At 37.8% G+C, this 19,329-nt stretch overlaps 1 protein-coding gene across 1 annotated transcript in view; it reads right to left on the reverse strand.

The window, feature by feature from the left end:
• TMF1 (TATA element modulatory factor 1) overlaps positions 1-19,329 on the reverse strand; it is a 33,313-nt gene that overhangs the window by 13,440 nt on the left and 544 nt on the right. The window contains exons 2-10 of the mRNA XM_010383049.2: positions 14,893-16,094; positions 11,978-12,081; positions 11,223-11,349; positions 10,300-10,405; positions 7,111-7,253; positions 6,406-6,572; positions 6,128-6,284; positions 1,801-1,893; positions 324-480 (exon numbers count right to left, since the gene is read on the reverse strand). Coding sequence (XP_010381351.1) covers positions 324-480; positions 1,801-1,893; positions 6,128-6,284; positions 6,406-6,572; positions 7,111-7,253; positions 10,300-10,405; positions 11,223-11,349; positions 11,978-12,081; positions 14,893-16,094 — 2,256 coding nt within the window. The remainder of the gene's footprint in view (positions 1-323; positions 481-1,800; positions 1,894-6,127; positions 6,285-6,405; positions 6,573-7,110; positions 7,254-10,299; positions 10,406-11,222; positions 11,350-11,977; positions 12,082-14,892; positions 16,095-19,329) is intronic.

Below are 19,329 nucleotides of genomic sequence, written 5' to 3' on the forward strand. Positions count from 1 at the left end.
GCAGAGATCGTGCCACTGCACTCCAGTCTGGGCGACACAGCGAGACTCCATCTCAAAAAAAAAAAAAAGAAATGAATGAAAGACTGACATGGAAGTACTTTAGCCAGTATCTGATAACATTGTGTAATGGGAAAAAATGGTTTGAAACAGACATAATAAAGGTATTAAAAATACATGTAGAAAAAGAGAAAACATAAAAATCTACATATTAGACACAAAATGTAACTATCAGATCAAATGAATTTCAATTTCATACCATTATTCTAATTCTATAAACAAGATGGAAGGGCTTCTGCATCGAGCATAAAAACTAAAGCAGTTACCAAGCCTATCAGAAAGATTCTTCTCTAATTTCTCCCACGACGATGTCTGGGATCCCAGGGTTGCTTGCAAATTTTCTATTTGTCGAAGCAATGGTCTTGTGGTTGATGAAACACTTTGACTCAGTTCCTGGTTTCGATTCTCTGCCTCCTGGAGTCTCTGAATCACGAAATTCTCAAGTCATTACCAATGACAGCAATAAAAACATTAAAAACACTAGCAAACCTAAACTTTATGACAGGTTCCTGGAAAATTATTTTTCCAAGAGAAAATTATTTGCTTTTTAATAATAATTATTATTATTATTAATTTTAGAGACGGGGTCTTGCTCTGTCACCCAGGCTGGAATGCAGTGGCACAATCTTGGTTCACTGTAGCCTCAACCTTCTAGGCTCAAGCGATCCTCCCACCTCAGCCTCCCAAGTAGCTTGGACTACAGGTACACGCCACCACACCCAGCTAATTTTTGTATTTTTTTGTAGAGACAAGGTTTCATCATGTTGCTCAGGCTGGCCTCGAACTCCTGAGCCCAGACAATCTGACTGCTTCAGTCTCCCAAAGCACTGGGATTACAGGCATGAGCCACCATGCCCAGCCCTTAATTACTTTTCTAACTGTTCAATCCTTCCAATAGAGTTAGACTGTGTAATACAGTATCTTAGTAAGTGCTTCTTTGGCCAGGTACGGTGGCTCATGCCTGTTATATATATTCAGTATTGCTTTTCCATTTGTAATAGCTTATTAGTGATTGTCAGTCTTTGATTACTGTGGGACAGGTAATAGTTCCCGCTTTCTATGCTTCTGTTAATTTTCAGTCATTTATAACATGCACAGGAAAAAGGAGAGGAAATACAATTTAGGTTGATTTTTGTTTTTAAAAATAGTTAGAAATATTTGGATGAGGAGGCAACTACTGAGAGGTTTGGATGAACTCTTTTTTAACCTTTAGGTAATTGAAGACTAAGAAATGTTTTTTAAAGAAGCACTTATTTATTTATTTATTTATTTTATTTATTTTGAGACAGAGTCTTGCTCTGTTGCCCAAGCTGGAGTGCAGTGGCATGATCTTGGCTCGCTGCACCCTCTGCCTCCTGGGTTCAAGCGATTCTCCTGTCTCAGCCTCCAGAGTAGCTGGGATTACAGGAATGCACCACCATGCCCTGCTAATTTTTGTATTTTTAGTAGAGATGAGGGTTCACCATGTTGGCCAGGCTGGTCTTGAACTCCTGACCTCAGGTGATCCGCCCGCCTCAGCCTCTATCATAACATTATTTTCTATAAAACAAAATAAGGAATTTCCTTGTATATATTTTTAAGGTGCCCATTCTGATTTATTCACACAAACCACAAAAATACAGCAAATGCTAAGTGTGATAGTAATCCTCTCAATTCCATGAACATTATCCCGCTGAGTAATTATTTTATTTCTAGAAAAACACATACTTCTTGGATTTGTGTTTTGGAAAACTGTGACAGTACCTGCTGAAGTTCACCAATCTCATGGCGTAAATAATCCTCCTTTCTGGCAGCTGCTTGTTCTGTACGCTGCAATGCAAGCCTAAGGTCCCCCACCTGTAGGAGGAGAAACAATACATTCACAAACCATGGTACAGTATTATCTATAACTTCCCGCTAACTACACATTTTGTGTTGTGTCAACATTGTTCATGTATATTTCACACTCTCCAGTGAACTTTTAATATGATTATCACACCTGTCATTCATCAAGCAATTCCAAAACTGTATGTATATTCAGCGCTTACTTAGAAAAGCACTCTGTTAAGGCAAAGAAACACAAACAAATATGTATAAGGCACAGCCATTACCATACAATATTGAAGAAAAGACAATGCATCCATAAATATTTGCCACATCAGACAAAAAGTGATAGGTGCTATATGGGTTATAAAAGCTAGGTGCTCCACTCATATGCAGGAGCATACATTATAAACTACCACAGCCTTTTTGGAAAACACTATAACATGTTTAAAGAATCATCAAACTTCTCATATCCTTTTACCTGGCCATCCTAGTCTTGGGAATTTACTCTAAGAAAGCAGATACGTAAATACACAGGGATATTCCCTACAGTATTAAATAGGCTAGCAAAAACAAAGCTGGAAATATTCTAAATCTCCATCACTAGTAATCTATATTTGCAAATGTTGATACAACAGGAATATAACCATTAAAAATTACAATAAATGTATAAAATGTAAAAAAAAGTCTAATTTATCATTAAATGGAAAAACTATAAAATAATATGTAAGACAGCAATTATGAAAAATACATATATGGAAATAGAATAAAACACTAATACATAAAACTGACAGTACTTGTAAAAAGTGATGGATTCATGGATGGTAACTCATATATGCTCTATCTCCCATTCCCCCAATTTTTCTGTACTATTATTCTAATGTATTTCAAATTTAAATGGCTGATATTTTATCTATCTCAGTAATAGAGCAGCAGAAACACAAAGGATATATGGACCATAGCATGACTTATAATAGCAAAATACTGAAAATAGACCAAATATCCATCAATAATAGCTGAAAATACTTCACCTAATAAAGTATTATAAAACTGTAAAAAGATATTTTTTAAAAACCTCTATGTTTACTAGAGTGATCATCAGGATATTTTATTAAGTAAATAAAACAAGTTATAAAACAGTATAAATAATAAACTATCATTTATGTAAAAAGGATGTAGGAGACAGTAATAGGTGTATAATCCATCAATAAGAAAGAGCTGAAAATCCTTCACCTAATGAAATATTATAAAACTGTAAAAAGAGATTTTTTAAAAACCTCTATGTTTTACTAAAGTGATCATCAGGATATTTTACTAAGAAAATAGCCGGGCGCGGTGGCTCAAGCCTGTAATCCCAGCACTTTGGGAGGCCGAGACGGGCGGATCACAAGGTCAGGAGATCGAGACCATCCTGGCTAACACGGTGAAACCCCGTCTCTACTAAAAAATACAAAAACCTAGCCGGGCGAGGTGGCGGGCGCTTGTAGTCGCAACTACTCGGGAGGCTGAGGCAGGAGAATGGCGTAAACCCGGGAGGTGGAGCTTGCAGTGAGCTGAGATCCGGCCACTGTACTCCAGCCTGGGTGACAGAGCGAGACTCCGTGTGAAAAAAAAAAAAAAAAAAAAAAAAGAAAATAAAACAAGTTATAAAACAGTGTGAATAAACAACTGTCATTTATGTAAAAAGGATGTAGGAGATAGAAATAGGTATATAAGTGAATGTGTATGTATACAGAACATGTAAATATATAGATACATATATTTTCTTGCATTTTGCCAATAGAAACACTGAAAAGATAAGCCAAACTCTAATAAAACCATTACCTACAGGCAAAGAGAGGAAATGGGGAGCAGCTAAATTGGAAGTAAATGTCTGAATAGATTTTGCTCTTATTTTTTTTTTTTTTTTTTTTTTTTTTTTTGAGACGGAGTCTCGCTGTGTCACCCAGGCTGGAGTGCTGTAGCCAGATCTCAGCTCACTGCAAGCTCCGCCTCCCGGGTTCACGCCATTCTCCTGCCTCAGCCTCCCGGGTAGCTGGGACTACAGGCGCTGCCACCTCGCCCGGCTAGTTTTTTGTAGTTTTTTTTAGTAGAGACGGGGTTTCACCGTGTTAGCCAGGATGGTCTCGATCTCCTGACCTCGTGATCCACCCGACTTGGCCTCCCAAAGTGCTGGGATTACAGGCTTGAGCCACCGCGCCCGGCTCTTACTTTGGAATCACGTAAATGTTTTACATATACAAAATTTAAAATTAAATCAAAAGGGCATAGGAGTCAATAAAAATAGTTTTCTCAACAATTGGTCCTGCAACAACTGGATATCCACATGCAAAAGATCCAAATGTGAGAGCTAAGACTACAAAACTCTTCGAAGGAAACTGATGAAAATCTGCATAAATTTGGATTAAGCAATGGTTTCTTACATATGATGCCTAAAGTACAAATAACAAAAGAAAACCTAGACAAGCTAGACTTTATTAAAATTAAAAACTTTTGGCATCAAAGGACACTACCAAGAAAAAGAAAGACAACTCACTGAGAGGCAGAAAATATTGACAAATCCTATATCTGAGAAAGGTCTAGTATGCAGATTATATAAAGAACTCATAATAACAATAAAAAGATAAACAGCCCAATTTAAAAATGTGTAAAGGATTTGAATATTTTAATAAATTTCTCCCAAGAAGATATATAAATGGCCAATAGGCAAATGAAAAGACATCCAACATCATTAGTCATTAAGAGAACGCAAATCCGCCGGGCTTAGTGGCTCAGGCCTGTAATCCCGACACTTTGGGAGGCCAAGGCAAGCGGATGACGAGGTCAAGAGATTGAGACCATCCTGGCTAACACGATGAAACCCCGTCTCTACTAAAAATACAAAACAAACTTAGCCAGGTGGCAGGGTGCGGTGGCTCACGCCTATAATCCCAGCACTTTAGGAGGCCAAGGCGGACGAATTACGAGGTCAGGAGATTGACACCATCCTGGCTAACATGGTGAAACCTCGTCTCTACTAAAAATACAAAAAAAATTAGTCAGGTAGACGAGCGCAGTGGCTCACGCCTGTAATCCCAGCACTTTGGCAGGCGGAGGCGAGCGGATCACCTGAGGTCAGGAGTTTGACACCAGCCTGGCCAACATGGTGAAACCCCCTCTCTACTAAAAAAAAAAAATACAAAAAATTAGCCGGGCGCGGTGGCGGGCACCTGTAATCCCAGCTACTCGGGAGATTGAGGCAGGAGAATCGCTTGCACCTGGGAGGTGGAGGTTGCAGTGAGTCGAGATTGCACCATTGCACTCCAGCCTGGGCAAGGAGTGAAACTCCGTCTCAAAAAAAAAAAAAAAAAAAAAAAAAAAAAAAATTAGCCAGGCATGGTGGCACCCGCCTGTAGTCCCAGCTACTCAGGAGGCTGAGGCAGGAGAATCGCTTGAATCCGGGAGGCAGAGGTTGCAGTGAGCTGAGATCGTGCCACTGCGCTAAAGTCTGACAAGAGTGAGACTCCGTCTCAAAAAAAAAAAAAAAAAATTAAAAAAAAAATGCAAATCAACACCATACTCAGTTATCACTTCACACACACTAAAATGCCTATAATTTTAAAAACAGACAACAATACAAGTTGGCAAGGATGTGGAGAAACTGAAACCCTCACCTATTGCTGGTGGGAATGTAAAGTAATGCAGCCACTATGGAAAAGTTCCTCAAAGAGTTAAATATATAGAGTTACCATATGACCTAAGGGTATATATCCAGGAGAATTAAAAATATATGTTCACACAAAAATTTGTGCCTGGATATTTATAGCAGCATTACTGATAATAACCACAAAGTATAAATAACCCATATGCCCATCAACTGATGATTTTATAAGACAAAGCCTCACAAATTTTGTTTTTTCTACTTCATCTGAGGTCCTTGGACTCCCACAGATATTATGAATGAGCTCAGGAGTTAAATGGACTCTCTCAAAATTATATGCAATATGTATGTGCATTTTTGCTCTTCTCTTGTAAGAGGGTCCCTAGTTTTATAATACTCTCAAATGGGTCTAAAACTCACAAAAAAATTAAACAATACTGGTATCATGTAAGCATTACTTTGTTTTAAAAAATACAACTGGTTAAATTTAGCAGAATCCAGTACTCTGAAATCTAACACATGTATCACTACATAAAGTTTGATTCAAATCAGCTAATAAATTGTTTAATTGGTAGAAGCATAAACAAATATTTTTAAAACTACTCTAATTCATCATCCATTGCTTACTTGAATGGCTAATGTTTCTTGCTGCTGACGGGCTTCTTCTTGGGCCTTCTCTAATGCTGCAGAAAGTTCTTCTTTAGCTTTCATTTCACGGCTCAGAGCAGCTTCCTGTGCCTCACTATCCTTTGCAGCATTGGCTTTGTGAAGATCAGTAAGTTCTCTTAAAAAATTAGATTGAGTTTATAAATGTTGCCAGTGATCAGATAATAGAAAAAGTATTCTTCAACATCCTACTCTGATAATTCATTCTAAATGGGTTGCGTATTTGTTCATTTTCTTACTTGTATGCACTATCCAGGGCAGCCTGAATACTTCGGTTCTTTTCTTCAAGTTCATCCATGTCAACCTGAAGACGGCCAAGATCTTTCTCCTGGCGTTCTACCACGGAATTCAGTTTTTTAATATTTTCTCTATGTTGTTTCTCCACCTCTTCTTTGCCATCAAGGACCTATATGTTATAAAAACAGACAAAAGTATTTTTCAAGAAATAATACCATGGTAAATAATTGTATTCCAGCAATCTATAATAATGGAGAAAAATATATATTTTTTTTGAGACAGAGTCTCGCTCTATTGCCCAGGGTGGAATGTTCTGGCTCACTGCAACGTCTGCCTCCTGGCTTCAGGCAATTTTCATGCCTCAGCCTCCCAAGTAGCTGGGGCTACAGGTGTGCACCACCACACCTGGCTAATGTTTGTATTAGGTTGGTGCAATATTTTTAGCAGAGACAGGGTTTCACCTTGTTGGCCAGGCTGGTCTCGAACTCCTGGCCTCAAGTGATCTGCCTGTCACAGCCTCTGAAAGTGTTGGGATTACAGGTATGAGCCACCCCACTCGGCTGAAAAATCTTATCATTTATCTATTGTTTGAAAAATTCTTCTTACTACACCCCATTAAATCTTTTCAAATGCTCCATAACCATGGCCAACTGCTCATACAGGAAGTAATAACAATATATATGTAGAGAATTATGATTGCTATTCACCTGTTTCAAATGCTGCAACTCCTCTTCTAGCTCTTTAACTTTTTTGTTCAGTTTTGCAACCATATTTTCATTCTCCTTGTCTTTAGCTCTTAATTTCTTGATGATGTTAGAATTATGCAATTGCTGTTTTGAAAGTTTTTCTCCTGGTGATGGTAAAAAAGTATAAAATCAAATGACAACTATTCCCTAAAAATCTCAATAGAATGTTTTATCTAATCAATAACACAAAATAATAGAATTTTTTTAAATCACAATTTTGTAACCCACAATGTTACAACTAATTTGGACAAGAATCATCAATGAATGTTAAAATTACTGGGTAAAAGGTTGTTGGGAAACTGGATATTGACACGGTCTTAAAGAATCACTCTCACATATCACCTAACTAATTTTAAAGAGAAAAATCTGGCAGTCAACTCCTTAACTAAGCATTCAGTTTTGGCATCACCAATTGTAGTACAGTTTGACAATATGTGCCTGCTGATGTGAGGTAGGTGTTCAATATCACCTAGATATTTCCTACTAGAAATATGATCTAAATCTAATCATGAATAAAGTAACAAATTCCCAAACATGGGACATCCTGTGGGACAACTGCCCTGGACTCCACAGAGTCCTCAATGACATAAAGAAGAGAGAACTGTCCTAAATTGATGGAAGACTAAAAGGACATAACAACCAAATGCAATGGGCAAACTTTGGATCCTGGGACAGAACAAATGATCAACTATAACAGATGCTTTTAGAGAAAACTAGGATAAATATTAAAATATATGCTGGATTATAATTCTGAACTAATGCTGATTTCTTAGGTTTGACTATGATGTACCTGTCAAGGAAAATGTACTTGCCCTTGGGAGATGCAGACTGAAGAATTTAGGAGCAGAATGTTATGGTATTTCTAACCTCCTTTCAAATGAGTTGACAAAAGCGTAGTGTATGTATGTGCAGAAAGATATGGAAGAGGTGTGGCAAGATGTTAACACTTGATGAATCTAAGTGATGATGTAATCAGGTATTCATTGTAGTGTGCTTTCAGCTTTGAGTTTTACAGCTCTTTAGCTTTAAGTTTTCAAAATATTGGCCGGGTGAGGTGGCTCTCACCTGTAATCCCAGCACTTTGGGAGGCCGAGGCAGGCAGATCACCTGAGGTCAGGAGTTCAAGATCAGCCTGGCCAACATGGTGAAAACCTGTCTCTACTAAAAATACAAAAATGAGCTGGGCATGGTGGTGGGCACCCATAGTCTCAGCTACTTGGGAGACTGAGGCAGGAGAATCACTTGAACCTGGGAGGTGGAGGTTGCAGTGAGTTGGGATCATGCCACTGCACTTCAGCCTGGGCAACAGAGTGAGACTCTGTTTCAAAAAAAAAAAAATTTCTGGGGCATGCGGAAACAGTATGTAATACCTTTGTGTAAAATGTAAATACTCTGTGAATATAAAACACTCCCATGTGAAATTGCTCTATTTTCTCTGTAAAAAGTTTCATTAAGCGAAACAAGACATCAGTTCATTCTCTGACGAAATTACTAAATTACAAAATAGTAACATTTGATATTAATTTTTAAATAACTTTTTAAAAATAAGAAAACCATGCAGTCAGCCTTGCCCTAGGTCTCCAATATTATAAGGCAAGGCAGTCAATAACTTCAAGACATCTTGAGAAAATAATTATAACAATTCTTCCTTCATTTTTCTATTTTAGAGCTTAGAAGTGTGTTTTATAATTATCTGTGTTCCTATATTTCCCTCTCACTAAACTAAGCTCCTAAAGGACAGAGTGTGTCATATTTATTATTGTATCAAACATAATATTTGACATACTAACTCTTCAATAAATATTAGTTGAATAAATTAAAAAGTCGAGTAAAGCTAACTTTGAAATGACTGCTTCCAACTGTTCTCAAACTCTACACTTTCTCTGGAAATTCACTTAGGTTCAATGATTTAAGCACAAAAACATTCATCCTACCACTAACTGTAATATTAACATTACAGAAATAAATATACAGCATTAGAAACAGTAAAACATATTATGGTATACCCATATAATGGACTTTAATGTAGCCATTAATAATGATAAAAAGCATTTAATGGCATAGAGAGATATAAGAGAAGGAAGACTGCAAATTAAATATATGATCTTAACTATGTTTAAAAATGCATGGAAAATGCATTAAAACTAGAAAAAATTAATAGTTCCTTATAATACTGAATTATAATCTACTTTTCCTCTTCATTCATATATTTTCCTATAACTTCAAAACTTTCTACAAGTAGCAAGTATTACTCTTATAACTACAAAAACTTTAATTAACAACAAGAGAAGTAAAAAGAGATTCACTTGACCACCTTTTCCAAAACCTCCTGTCTTCCAGGATATTACATGAAGAAATTAATTCACTGTCCATTTGTAATGATTTATTTCATGAATAGATCTTTAATTTCTATAATGCTGTTAATTTTATTTTATTTCACTTTTTTGAGACAAGGCCTCACTTTGTCGCCCAGGGTGGAGTGCAGTGGCATGATCTCGGCTCACTGCAGCCTCCACCTCCCAGGCTCAAGCAATCCTCCTGTCTCAGCCTCCCAAGTAGCTGGGATTAGAGGTATGCACCACCACCACTCGGCTAAGTTTTGCATTTTCAGTAGAGACAGGGTTTCACCATGTTGGCCAGGCTGGTCTCGAACTCCTGACCTCAAATGATCCATCCACCTCGGCCTCCCAAAGTGCTGAGATTACAGTCATGAGCCACCACACCCAGCCAACCCTGTTAATTTTAAATCTTTTCAGAGACAAAGGTGCTGAATAATTTAAAAATTAAAACAGTACAATGAAAAATTCACTATCGAATGCCAGAACAATACAGTATCATATAGTAACCAAGCTAGGTATTCAGATATTACATAAATCCCAGTTCTTAAGACCTGTTTAAAGTTTTCTTAGGGCAGCACACAAATTTCTGTCAATTTTATAGGGATTTATTTTTTTTACTCCCTAAAAACTAAAGCTAGAAACACATATCTCTGTCTCAATATATCTTACTCCTCATTCTTCTGTAAACTGTCACCTACTATTTCTATGGTTTACGTCCAAACCCTCCTTGCTTTCAGTATTTTTAATTAGGAAGCATCAGCTAGTTATGTGGCAAGTACTTCTTACATAGTCAACCAAATACTTTACGCACCTTCTTCCATTAACCCTTGGATCTGCTCATCTTTCTCTTTCAAAAGGTCTGCAGTTTCACTACTATTTAATCTAGTGGCAAGCTCTTCTTTTATGTTTTTGATTTCCTAATAAAAAAGAAATCTGTGAACACCATAAAGAATTACTTTCACTCTAAGTACAGTTCTCATTTTTCCCTCATCCAAAGAAGCTATCCATAATCACATTCTCAATAAAAATCTGTAAGTTTTGTTCAGTTAATCTACTACCTTGGTTTACTAAGACTAAGAAAACAGCTTTGAAAATTACATACAAAACCTAAATTCAGATATACAAGCAAGTTTTAATATGAAAATATAAATGAGAATAAATTCCTTTTTTTTGAGACAGGATCTTACTCTGTCACCCAGGCTGGAGTGCAGTGGTACGATCACGACTCACCGCAGCCTCAACCTCCCAGGCTCAGGTGATCCTCCCACCTCAGCCTCCTGAGTGGTTGTGACCACAGGTGCCTGCCATCATGGCCAGGTAATCTTTGTAATTTTTGTAGAGATTTGGTCTCACCATGTTGCCTAGTCTGGTCTTGAACTCCTGGGCTCAAGCGATCCACCCTCCTCGGCCTCCTGAGTAGCTGTGACCACAGGCGCACACCAGCATGACCAGCTAACTTTCTGTATTTTTTAGGAGAGGCAGGGTCTCACCATGTTACCCAGGCTGCTCTCTAACTCCTGAGCTCAAGTGATCAACCCACTTCATCCTCCCAATATGCTGAGATTATAGGCATGAGCCACCACACCTGGCCAAAAATCTGCAATTTAAATGTTAATAGATGATATCCTTTTCACCTTACTTCTCTTTTTTCCAATATCAAAATATGATGAATGCATTCTTCAAAAATCTATGTCTCTATAGAGTTTAATTAATATTACTTTAAATTTCAATTACCTTTTTAGCAGCATCTCTCTCTTTGCAGGCTAGTTGAACTTTCTTTTCTGCTTCTGCAATTCTTTGAGTAAACTCATCTTTCAAGGAAGAAATGCTACTGCTTTCTTCTTTCACTCTGAACATTTCACTAAATTTAAAATAATATTTGAGAATGAGGATGGTATTTATATATCCCAAAAGTATACATGAGTTCAATTCTCAAAAGGAAGATAACTTTTCTCTGACATATATACCTTATTAAAATAGAACAGTTGAAGGCCTATTAACTTCTAAGAAAAAAAATAAGGAAATTTCCCTTGTTAAATTTATTTTGAAACACCTCAAAGAGAACCTGTTAGAAAGTGAAATGTCACCAATATCTGACATGCAAAAATAAGAGCAAAGTAAATACAATGATTCAATTCTGAATCTTCTTGAGTCACATTTTCCCAATGAGCTCCTTATAGCAAAACTGTGTTATTGTATAATACAGTTTTCTTTAAATACATGTTTTAAATCTCTAATACTAAAAGACTAAAAATGAAAGGAGAGAGTTTTGCAGTTTTTGCAAAACGACTCTCTTCAATGGCAAAGGTAATATGGTAAAGACAATTAAAAGAGAAAAGTAATCTTTAGGGTTATAATTGAAATCCATACAACTTTCAATAATGATAAAATTACAAAACATTTTAATTTCAAAAACATTCTTAAATATGTACAAAGTATACAGGCTTCCAGAAAATGTGTAACATTATTCACATTTGCAGAATACTTACTCTTTCAGGTTATCATAAGCTTCTTCTAGAAGTGCTTTTTCCTTACTAAGAGATAATAACTGAGCCTCCCTTTTTTCCAGCTTTTCATTCAGAAATTCAACTGTCTGGATAAGGCGAATACATAAAAATCAGAACACTTAGCTTTAAAAAAGACCATTTTTACATGCAGTTGTATCACTGTAACAAAGAAAACAGCTCTAGCTCATAAAAACAATTAAGAACAATATGAGGAACACAAGAGGATCCAGAACAAGAAGAACTCTTAGGCAGCTGATAGGAGAGTAAAAGTAAGTACAATCAAATAGCTAGTGGGAGCGTAAGTTGAGAAACCACTTGGGAAAATGATTAGGCAATATCTAGTTGGGGATCTACACACTCTTTGATATAGAAAATTTCACTTTTAGGTATAACTTAGAGGAGAAAATTCTTGCATAAATGCAGTAGGTGACATGTATAAGAATACTTACTGTAGCTTCCTGGTAATAGCAAAAATCCGGAATAATCCGCGTACACATCAAAAGAAGGGAGATGGATGCAATCAAAAGAGGTCAAAGAGGGAATTTAAAGCCTCTATATCTTAAAGCCTCTATCTTAGCTAGGTTGTGGATACACGAGTGTCTGTTTTCTGTATTATTCTTTACCTGAAACACGTATCCTTTTTAAAATATGATATATTGCATTTAAAAAAGTAAAAGTAGGTCGGGCGCAGTGGCTCACACCTGTAATCCCAGCACTTTGGGAGGCCAAGGTGGGTGGATCACCTGAGGTCAGGAGTTTGAGCGCAGCCTGGACAACATGGCGAAACCCAGTCTATACTAAAAATACAAAAATTAGCTGGGCATGGTGGTGGGCAACTGTAATCCCAACTACTTAGGAGGCTGAGGTTGCAGAATCGCTTGAACCCAGGAGGCGGCAGTTGCATTGAGCCAAGATCATGCCATTGCCCTCCAGCCTGGGTGACAACAGCGAAACTCCATGTCAAAAAATAAAAATAAATAAATAAATAATAAAAGTAGAGGCCAGGCACGGTGGCTCATGCCGTAATCCCAGCACTTTGGTAGGCTGAGGAGGGCAGATCACTTGAGGTCAGGAGTTCGAGACCAGCCTCACCAACATGGTGAAAGCCCATCTCTACAAAAAATACAAAAATTAGCCAGGCATGGTAGCACGTGTCTGTAGTCCCAGCTACTCAGGAGGCTGAGGCAGGAGAATCACTTGAACCTGGGAGGCAGAGGTTGCAGTGAGCCAAGACTGCGCCGCTGCACTCTAGCCTGGGTGACAGCGCAAGACTCTGTCTCAAAAAATAAATAAATAAAATAAAATAAAAGTAGGGCTGGACACAAGTTCATGCTTATAATCCCAGCACTTTGGGAGGCCAAGATGGGAGGACTGCTTGAGCCCAGGAGTTCAAGACCAGCCTGGCAGCACAGTGAGACCTCATCTCTACTAAAAATCAAAAAAATAGCCCGGCGTGGTGTGAGCCCGTGGTCCCAGCTACTAGATTGGATCAGGTGGGAGGACTGCTTGAGCCCAGGAGGTCGAGGCTGCCATGAGCTGTGATCGCACCACTGCACACCAGCCTGAACAACAGAGAGAAACCCTGGGAACCATGGTCGCAGCACTACACACCAGCCTGGGCAATAGAGAGAGACCCTGTCTCATTCATCCATCCATCCATCCATACTAAAAGTAATTTTAGAAAACCCATAAGAATTTTTAAATCTCCATAATGTATCAGTATAAAGCTAAACAAAAAGTAATGCTTAGAATGTCTCATTCCTTAGGTCCTGCTCAAACAGTGATAAACTTAAGTATAAAAAGAGTAGGAATGGTTCCTTTTTGGACTTAAAAAAACAAAGTCTTACCTGAGTTTGGTTTAGATGAACTTAGAAATCACTTACCTTCTTAAACACACTGAAATTCAAAAATATCTGATAGCAATTAGTGCTGGTTTCTAAGAATTCAAACTCCTATTATATATCTTACAGTATATAGCTATTACTAATTGAAATATTATTGCACAGCATTTTTGTTTGTGAATATTTAACCTGAATAACAGAATCTGGCACTTTAAAAAAAAATTAAGTAATTCAATACATGGCACTTACAGGACATTTCTTCAAGACATCCTACATCTCAGAAGTCTATTAAAGATGCCAGATCCAACTCAATTTCTATATCTAAAAATCACAGTAAAAACCAAAACTAGGACTTAATGTTAGTTAAAGAATGTATATCACTTTCTTTTCACATGTATTAGGTAGAAGCAATTTGTCACTCCTAAGCAATGCTTTTGTTCCTTAGACATTTCTCTTTCTTGTTCATGTGAAATATAGCTATCAACAGATCTCAAAAATAACATAAACAGAAAACAAACTGAAGCAATATAAGGATATATACTCCTTATATATGAATGAAAATACTAACAACAGAAAAGCACCAATAATAAAAACCTTAAATTATCATTTAATATTTGCTACAAATAATGTAAACATGCAAAAACAAATTCTGATACAAGAAAAACCATAACATTTAGGTTTTTTTTGGCACATCCATCTGCAAAGGAGGTGAAGATACATGTTAATGTAAGAAAATATTCCTTTGCAAATTGACATACTAATGAGCATAACAGAATGTTAAAGTGATAAGGACTCAACAAAAAAGATGTAAGATGAAAATTTTCATGCTTAACTATATTGAAGTATCAACTTATTCTACCATAATTGCCTTGGAGAAATTTCAAATTATATTAAGAATTGTTGAACTTCAAGGTCCTTAATGCTACACTGAAATGGCAAAAGCCTGTGTTTTTAAATCTGTACGAATTATCATGCATCAATGAAAATATATTTTAAAACAAATGATTTAATCTCTGAAAAGCACATCTAAAAATCCCTTCCACCTACTGGAGTTACCTTGCAAACATCTTCCTTCTCAGAAAGTGCTTCTGGCTGACTTTCAGCAGGTTCACACTGCTCAGCCACACTGTCTAACACAGTGTGTCCTTCATTTATTGGTGTAGAAGAAACCAAGATATCAGGCTGTTCACAGTTAACAGGAGTTGCACTTCGTCCACTTTCTTCCATTTCTGCTTCCTCAGTGGGTATAACTAATGTTTCATTTACTTCTTCAGATTTTCCTTCAGCAGACTCAACTGTTTTAGACTTTGGAGTTGAAGAATTAACTGTAATAGGCACTAAAGCATATCCCTTGCCTGACAATTCATCATCTGAATTGATTTCACTTACACTCCGGCTATCTAATGACTGTACACTAAATGAATCTATTCTTTCAAAAGCGTCAGATGAACAGCAACTCTCAGTGAGTTTTTGGAAATCATCTAAACGATTATATTCAGGACAAGCAGATGCAGAGAGAAGCTGAAAAGATGTCTGCATCAAGTGAAGACTTGATTTTGAATCTGTAGTCTCTTGTCTCGAGCTTGCTGAGCTCTCACTTATTACACTTTCATGATCTAAAACTTCAATATCACTGGTGGTAGAAGTACCTGATGAAAAGGTACTAACAGGAGGAGAAGGTGTATTGCTCTGCCTGTCTTCATGTTTTTGTTCCTTAGGTTCCAAAGCCATGTCCTTTGTTTCTGCTGTGAGAGACTGTGTAGACATATTAGATATACTTTCCGTAGTTGTTTTCGCATCAATTACACTTTCAGATACTTTCAAACTTACAGTTGGCACCTTCATGTCCGATTCTTTATTAACAGTTTCTTCATGCTTGCCTTCAGTTTTAGGTGATGAAGTACCTGCTGCCAGAGTTTCCCCTGAAACACACAAAGAGTCTTTTATTTGTGACTCAGTTGTTTCAGGAGTTCTTGACTGTCCAATGTGCAAGGATTCATGTAAGCTGCTTTTCACTTCTTCTTCTGGTCGTTGTGATTTTGCTGGAGGTTTTGATACCACTGGACTCTTCTGAATGGTCTGGACATCAGTTGGTGAGAGAAAGGCACTGAAGAAATTTTCAGATTCATCGACCACAGTCCTCCGAACTGGCTTTGTGATTGCTTTAGGAGAGGCTATTGGTGGACTCTGAGGTTCAGTGTTTGATTTCAACCCCCAGGTTGAAGTATCCCATCCTCCACTGACAGGCGAACTTATTCCTTTGACAAAAAAGTAAATATTAAAAAAAAAGAACACATATATGTTACATTAATATTTCACTCATCATTATAAATCAGCATAAATATAAATTTAGAAAAAAATACCCTATGAAATACCTATAATTTGCACCTGCTAAACTCCTTGCTTACTAGATCATTAAGTAGTTTCCAAGTTAATACTGGGACTTAAAGAAGAAAACTGGTGTGGGTCCACCTGAGAGGAAGGAGGAGCACAGACAAAAGACTGGGTCTGGCCTGGACTACCAGACGCAAGTATGTTATTCCTCCCTACAACAAATTAAGGAAGTAACAGTATATGTTTTATAACCCACAGAAAGTCCAAGATACCTATGATTGATTTCATAATAACAGGCTTTACTTATCAATATGAAATAAACTAATATGAAACTGACTGAATATGTAGGGCCATGTGCAGTCACAGAAAAATTACCCTACCTATTCAGTTTCATATTAATTTTTACTTGTAATATCAGTAATATAGTTAAGAGGTAGACAAAGGGCAACACTCAAAAACTGAACTCAATGGGTATGGAGGTTCATACCTATAATCCCAACACTAGAAGAATCATTTGAGCCCAGGAGTTCAAGACAAGCCTAGGTGACTGTAGTGAGACCCCTGTCCCTACAAAAAAAAATTTAAAAATTAGGTGGGCCTAGTGGCCCACATATGTGGTCCCAGCTACTCAGGAGGCTGAAATGGGAGGATCATCTGAGCCCAGGAGGAAGAAGCTGCAGTGAGCCATGATCGAACCACTGCACTCCAGCCTGGGTGACAGATCGAGAACCTGTCTCGAAAACAAACAAAACAACAAAAGCCACGGTGAGAAATGTTCTTTTGTGAAGATCAAATTAAACTGATGGGAATGGTAAGTTTTAGAGAATAAATTCATTTTCATCCACTTAATCACAGGCTGATTCTCTAAATTCCACTCTCCAAGCCCACTCTAAGAGGAAGTTTTGTTCTCAAATTCTAAATTATGTCAGAAATTACAAGGTCATTATGAATTTCAGAAATGTGTTTTTAAGAACTATTGCTCTTTGACATAGATCTAGGTAGTTGACACTAGGGTTTTTAAAAAAATACTGCAAAGAAAATGACTATTTTCTTGGGGAAAAAGATAATTATCATATCAGTCATACAAATAGCTACTACTAAAATCCTGATTTTTAAAAATGGCATAATCAGTATCTTAAAAATGGTATATTCATTAAAATATTTAAAGCATTTCTTTAAAAATGTTTTCCAAATTAAAATGTGGCTGAACAAAATATTCACAATTAGAGGTTGGTGGAGAGAGCACAAGTAACTAAAAGCTTCTAAAAACTATCAAGTCTTACAGTAGAATCTATCCTTTAATGTGACTTCAGGCCAGGCACAGTGGCTCATGCTTGTAATCTCAGCACTTTGGGAGGCCGAGGCGGGCAGGCCACCTGAGGTCAGGAGTTGAAGACCAACCTGGTCAACATGGTAAAACCCTGTCTCTACTAAAATTACAAAAATTAGCCAGGTGTGGTGGCGCAAACCTGTAATCCCAGCTACTCAGGAGGCTGAGGCAGGAGAATCACTTGAGCCCAGGAGACAGAGTCTGCAGTGAACAGAGATGACAGCACTGCACTCCAGCCTGGAAGACAGAGCCAGACTCTGTCTCAAGAAGAAAACCAAATATATATATATGTAAATATATATATGACTTCAGTTAGGATGAAAAGTAGAAAACTTCAGTTTGGAGGCATACTTCTACACATCCATTTGCATTATACATCCAAACTAGAGAAAATCAAAATTAAAGATGCAAATGAACAACCAAGATTATGTCTGATTAATTTAAACACATTCAAAGGATGACAGGAATTAATGTTGCCTCTTGGAGAATACTTTATATAATCTCAGGGTTATCTGGCATCCATCGAAATTATACCATTCTGAAGACTATGGTCATTTTCAGAAAACAAATATCCTTACATATAAAACCTATATTCTTTCTTATCTAAAGTTTAGTAATTCTAATTAACTGGGGCACATATGAAAAAAAAAACAGTTACTCCAGCAAGGTTATATGGCATCCTGTAAAAAGTAAAGAGGATCATGACATACACACATGGACCAAAATACCTTAAAATGAGGTACCTCAAATTTAGGTCCTGACTTTTCACTGATGTAAAATTAAGAACAGAAACCAGAAAGGAGTAGTCAAGCACATCTCTTATCCTTTTTCACACAAAGGTTCACATCCCCCACACCTGCAAATCTTTACCCCACACATCAAATGCTAACTGTTCCTTAGACTTAAGAGTCAAAAGCAACTGAATGAAGATCCCTGAAAGATTAAGCTCAATGAAACTGCAAAGAGAGATTTGGCTATTCAGAAATAAAATGTGATACAATCCAAAAATCTTGGATCACACATTCCTTGGGCAATACCTCCAGCACATTCTAATCCTCATCCGCCGTGTGACCTAGAGCAAGTTACTTGGCCATTCTGGGCCTCATTTTCCTCTTATGTAAAACACAGATATAAATCAAGCTCACTCTGGGAGTTGTTCTGAAGATGAGAAGGCCATAAAAAAGCACATTACAGGTTTACGCCTGTAATACCAGCCCTTTGGGAGGCCAAGGCGGGTGGATCGCCTTAAGTCAGGAGTTCGACTAGCCTGGCCAACATAGTGAAACCCCGTCCCTACTAAAAATACAAAAACTAGCCGGGCATGGTGGTGGGCGCCTGTAATCCCAGCTACTAGGGAGGCTGAGGCAGGCGAATCGCTGGAACCTGGGAGGCGGAGGTTGCAGTGAACCGAGATCGCGCCACTGCACTCCAGCCCGGGCGACAGAGTGAGACTCCGTCTCAACAACATAAAACCACATTACGCGCTACGAAGCGCGAAATGTTCACTGAATGTTAGCGATGGTTCTTCCCTTCCCTGATGATTTACGTACTTGAGACCTTGGATCCCAACAGTGCCGGAGACGAGAGGCAATTCGAGATTCAGGTTCGGGAAGGTTGTGCTTGGAAGTTGCGTCGAGGGAGGGCTTGAGGGCAAGACCAACCAACCAAGTCCCCTGTCATCGAAGTCCACAAGCCTCGCGCCCACGACCAAAGACAAGGGGGAACCTGGGGCTGGGCTTTCCCTCAGGAAAACGGCAAAGACCGACTTGGAGGCTGAAGCAGCATTAGGGAATGGGCCGGGGAGAAATTACTTTCAGAGAACTCTCTCA

The sequence above is a fragment of the Rhinopithecus roxellana genome, chromosome 1 (genome assembly GCF_007565055.1).
Source record: "Rhinopithecus roxellana isolate Shanxi Qingling chromosome 1, ASM756505v1, whole genome shotgun sequence".
In the NCBI taxonomy this organism is placed as follows: Eukaryota; Metazoa; Chordata; class Mammalia; order Primates; family Cercopithecidae; genus Rhinopithecus; species Rhinopithecus roxellana.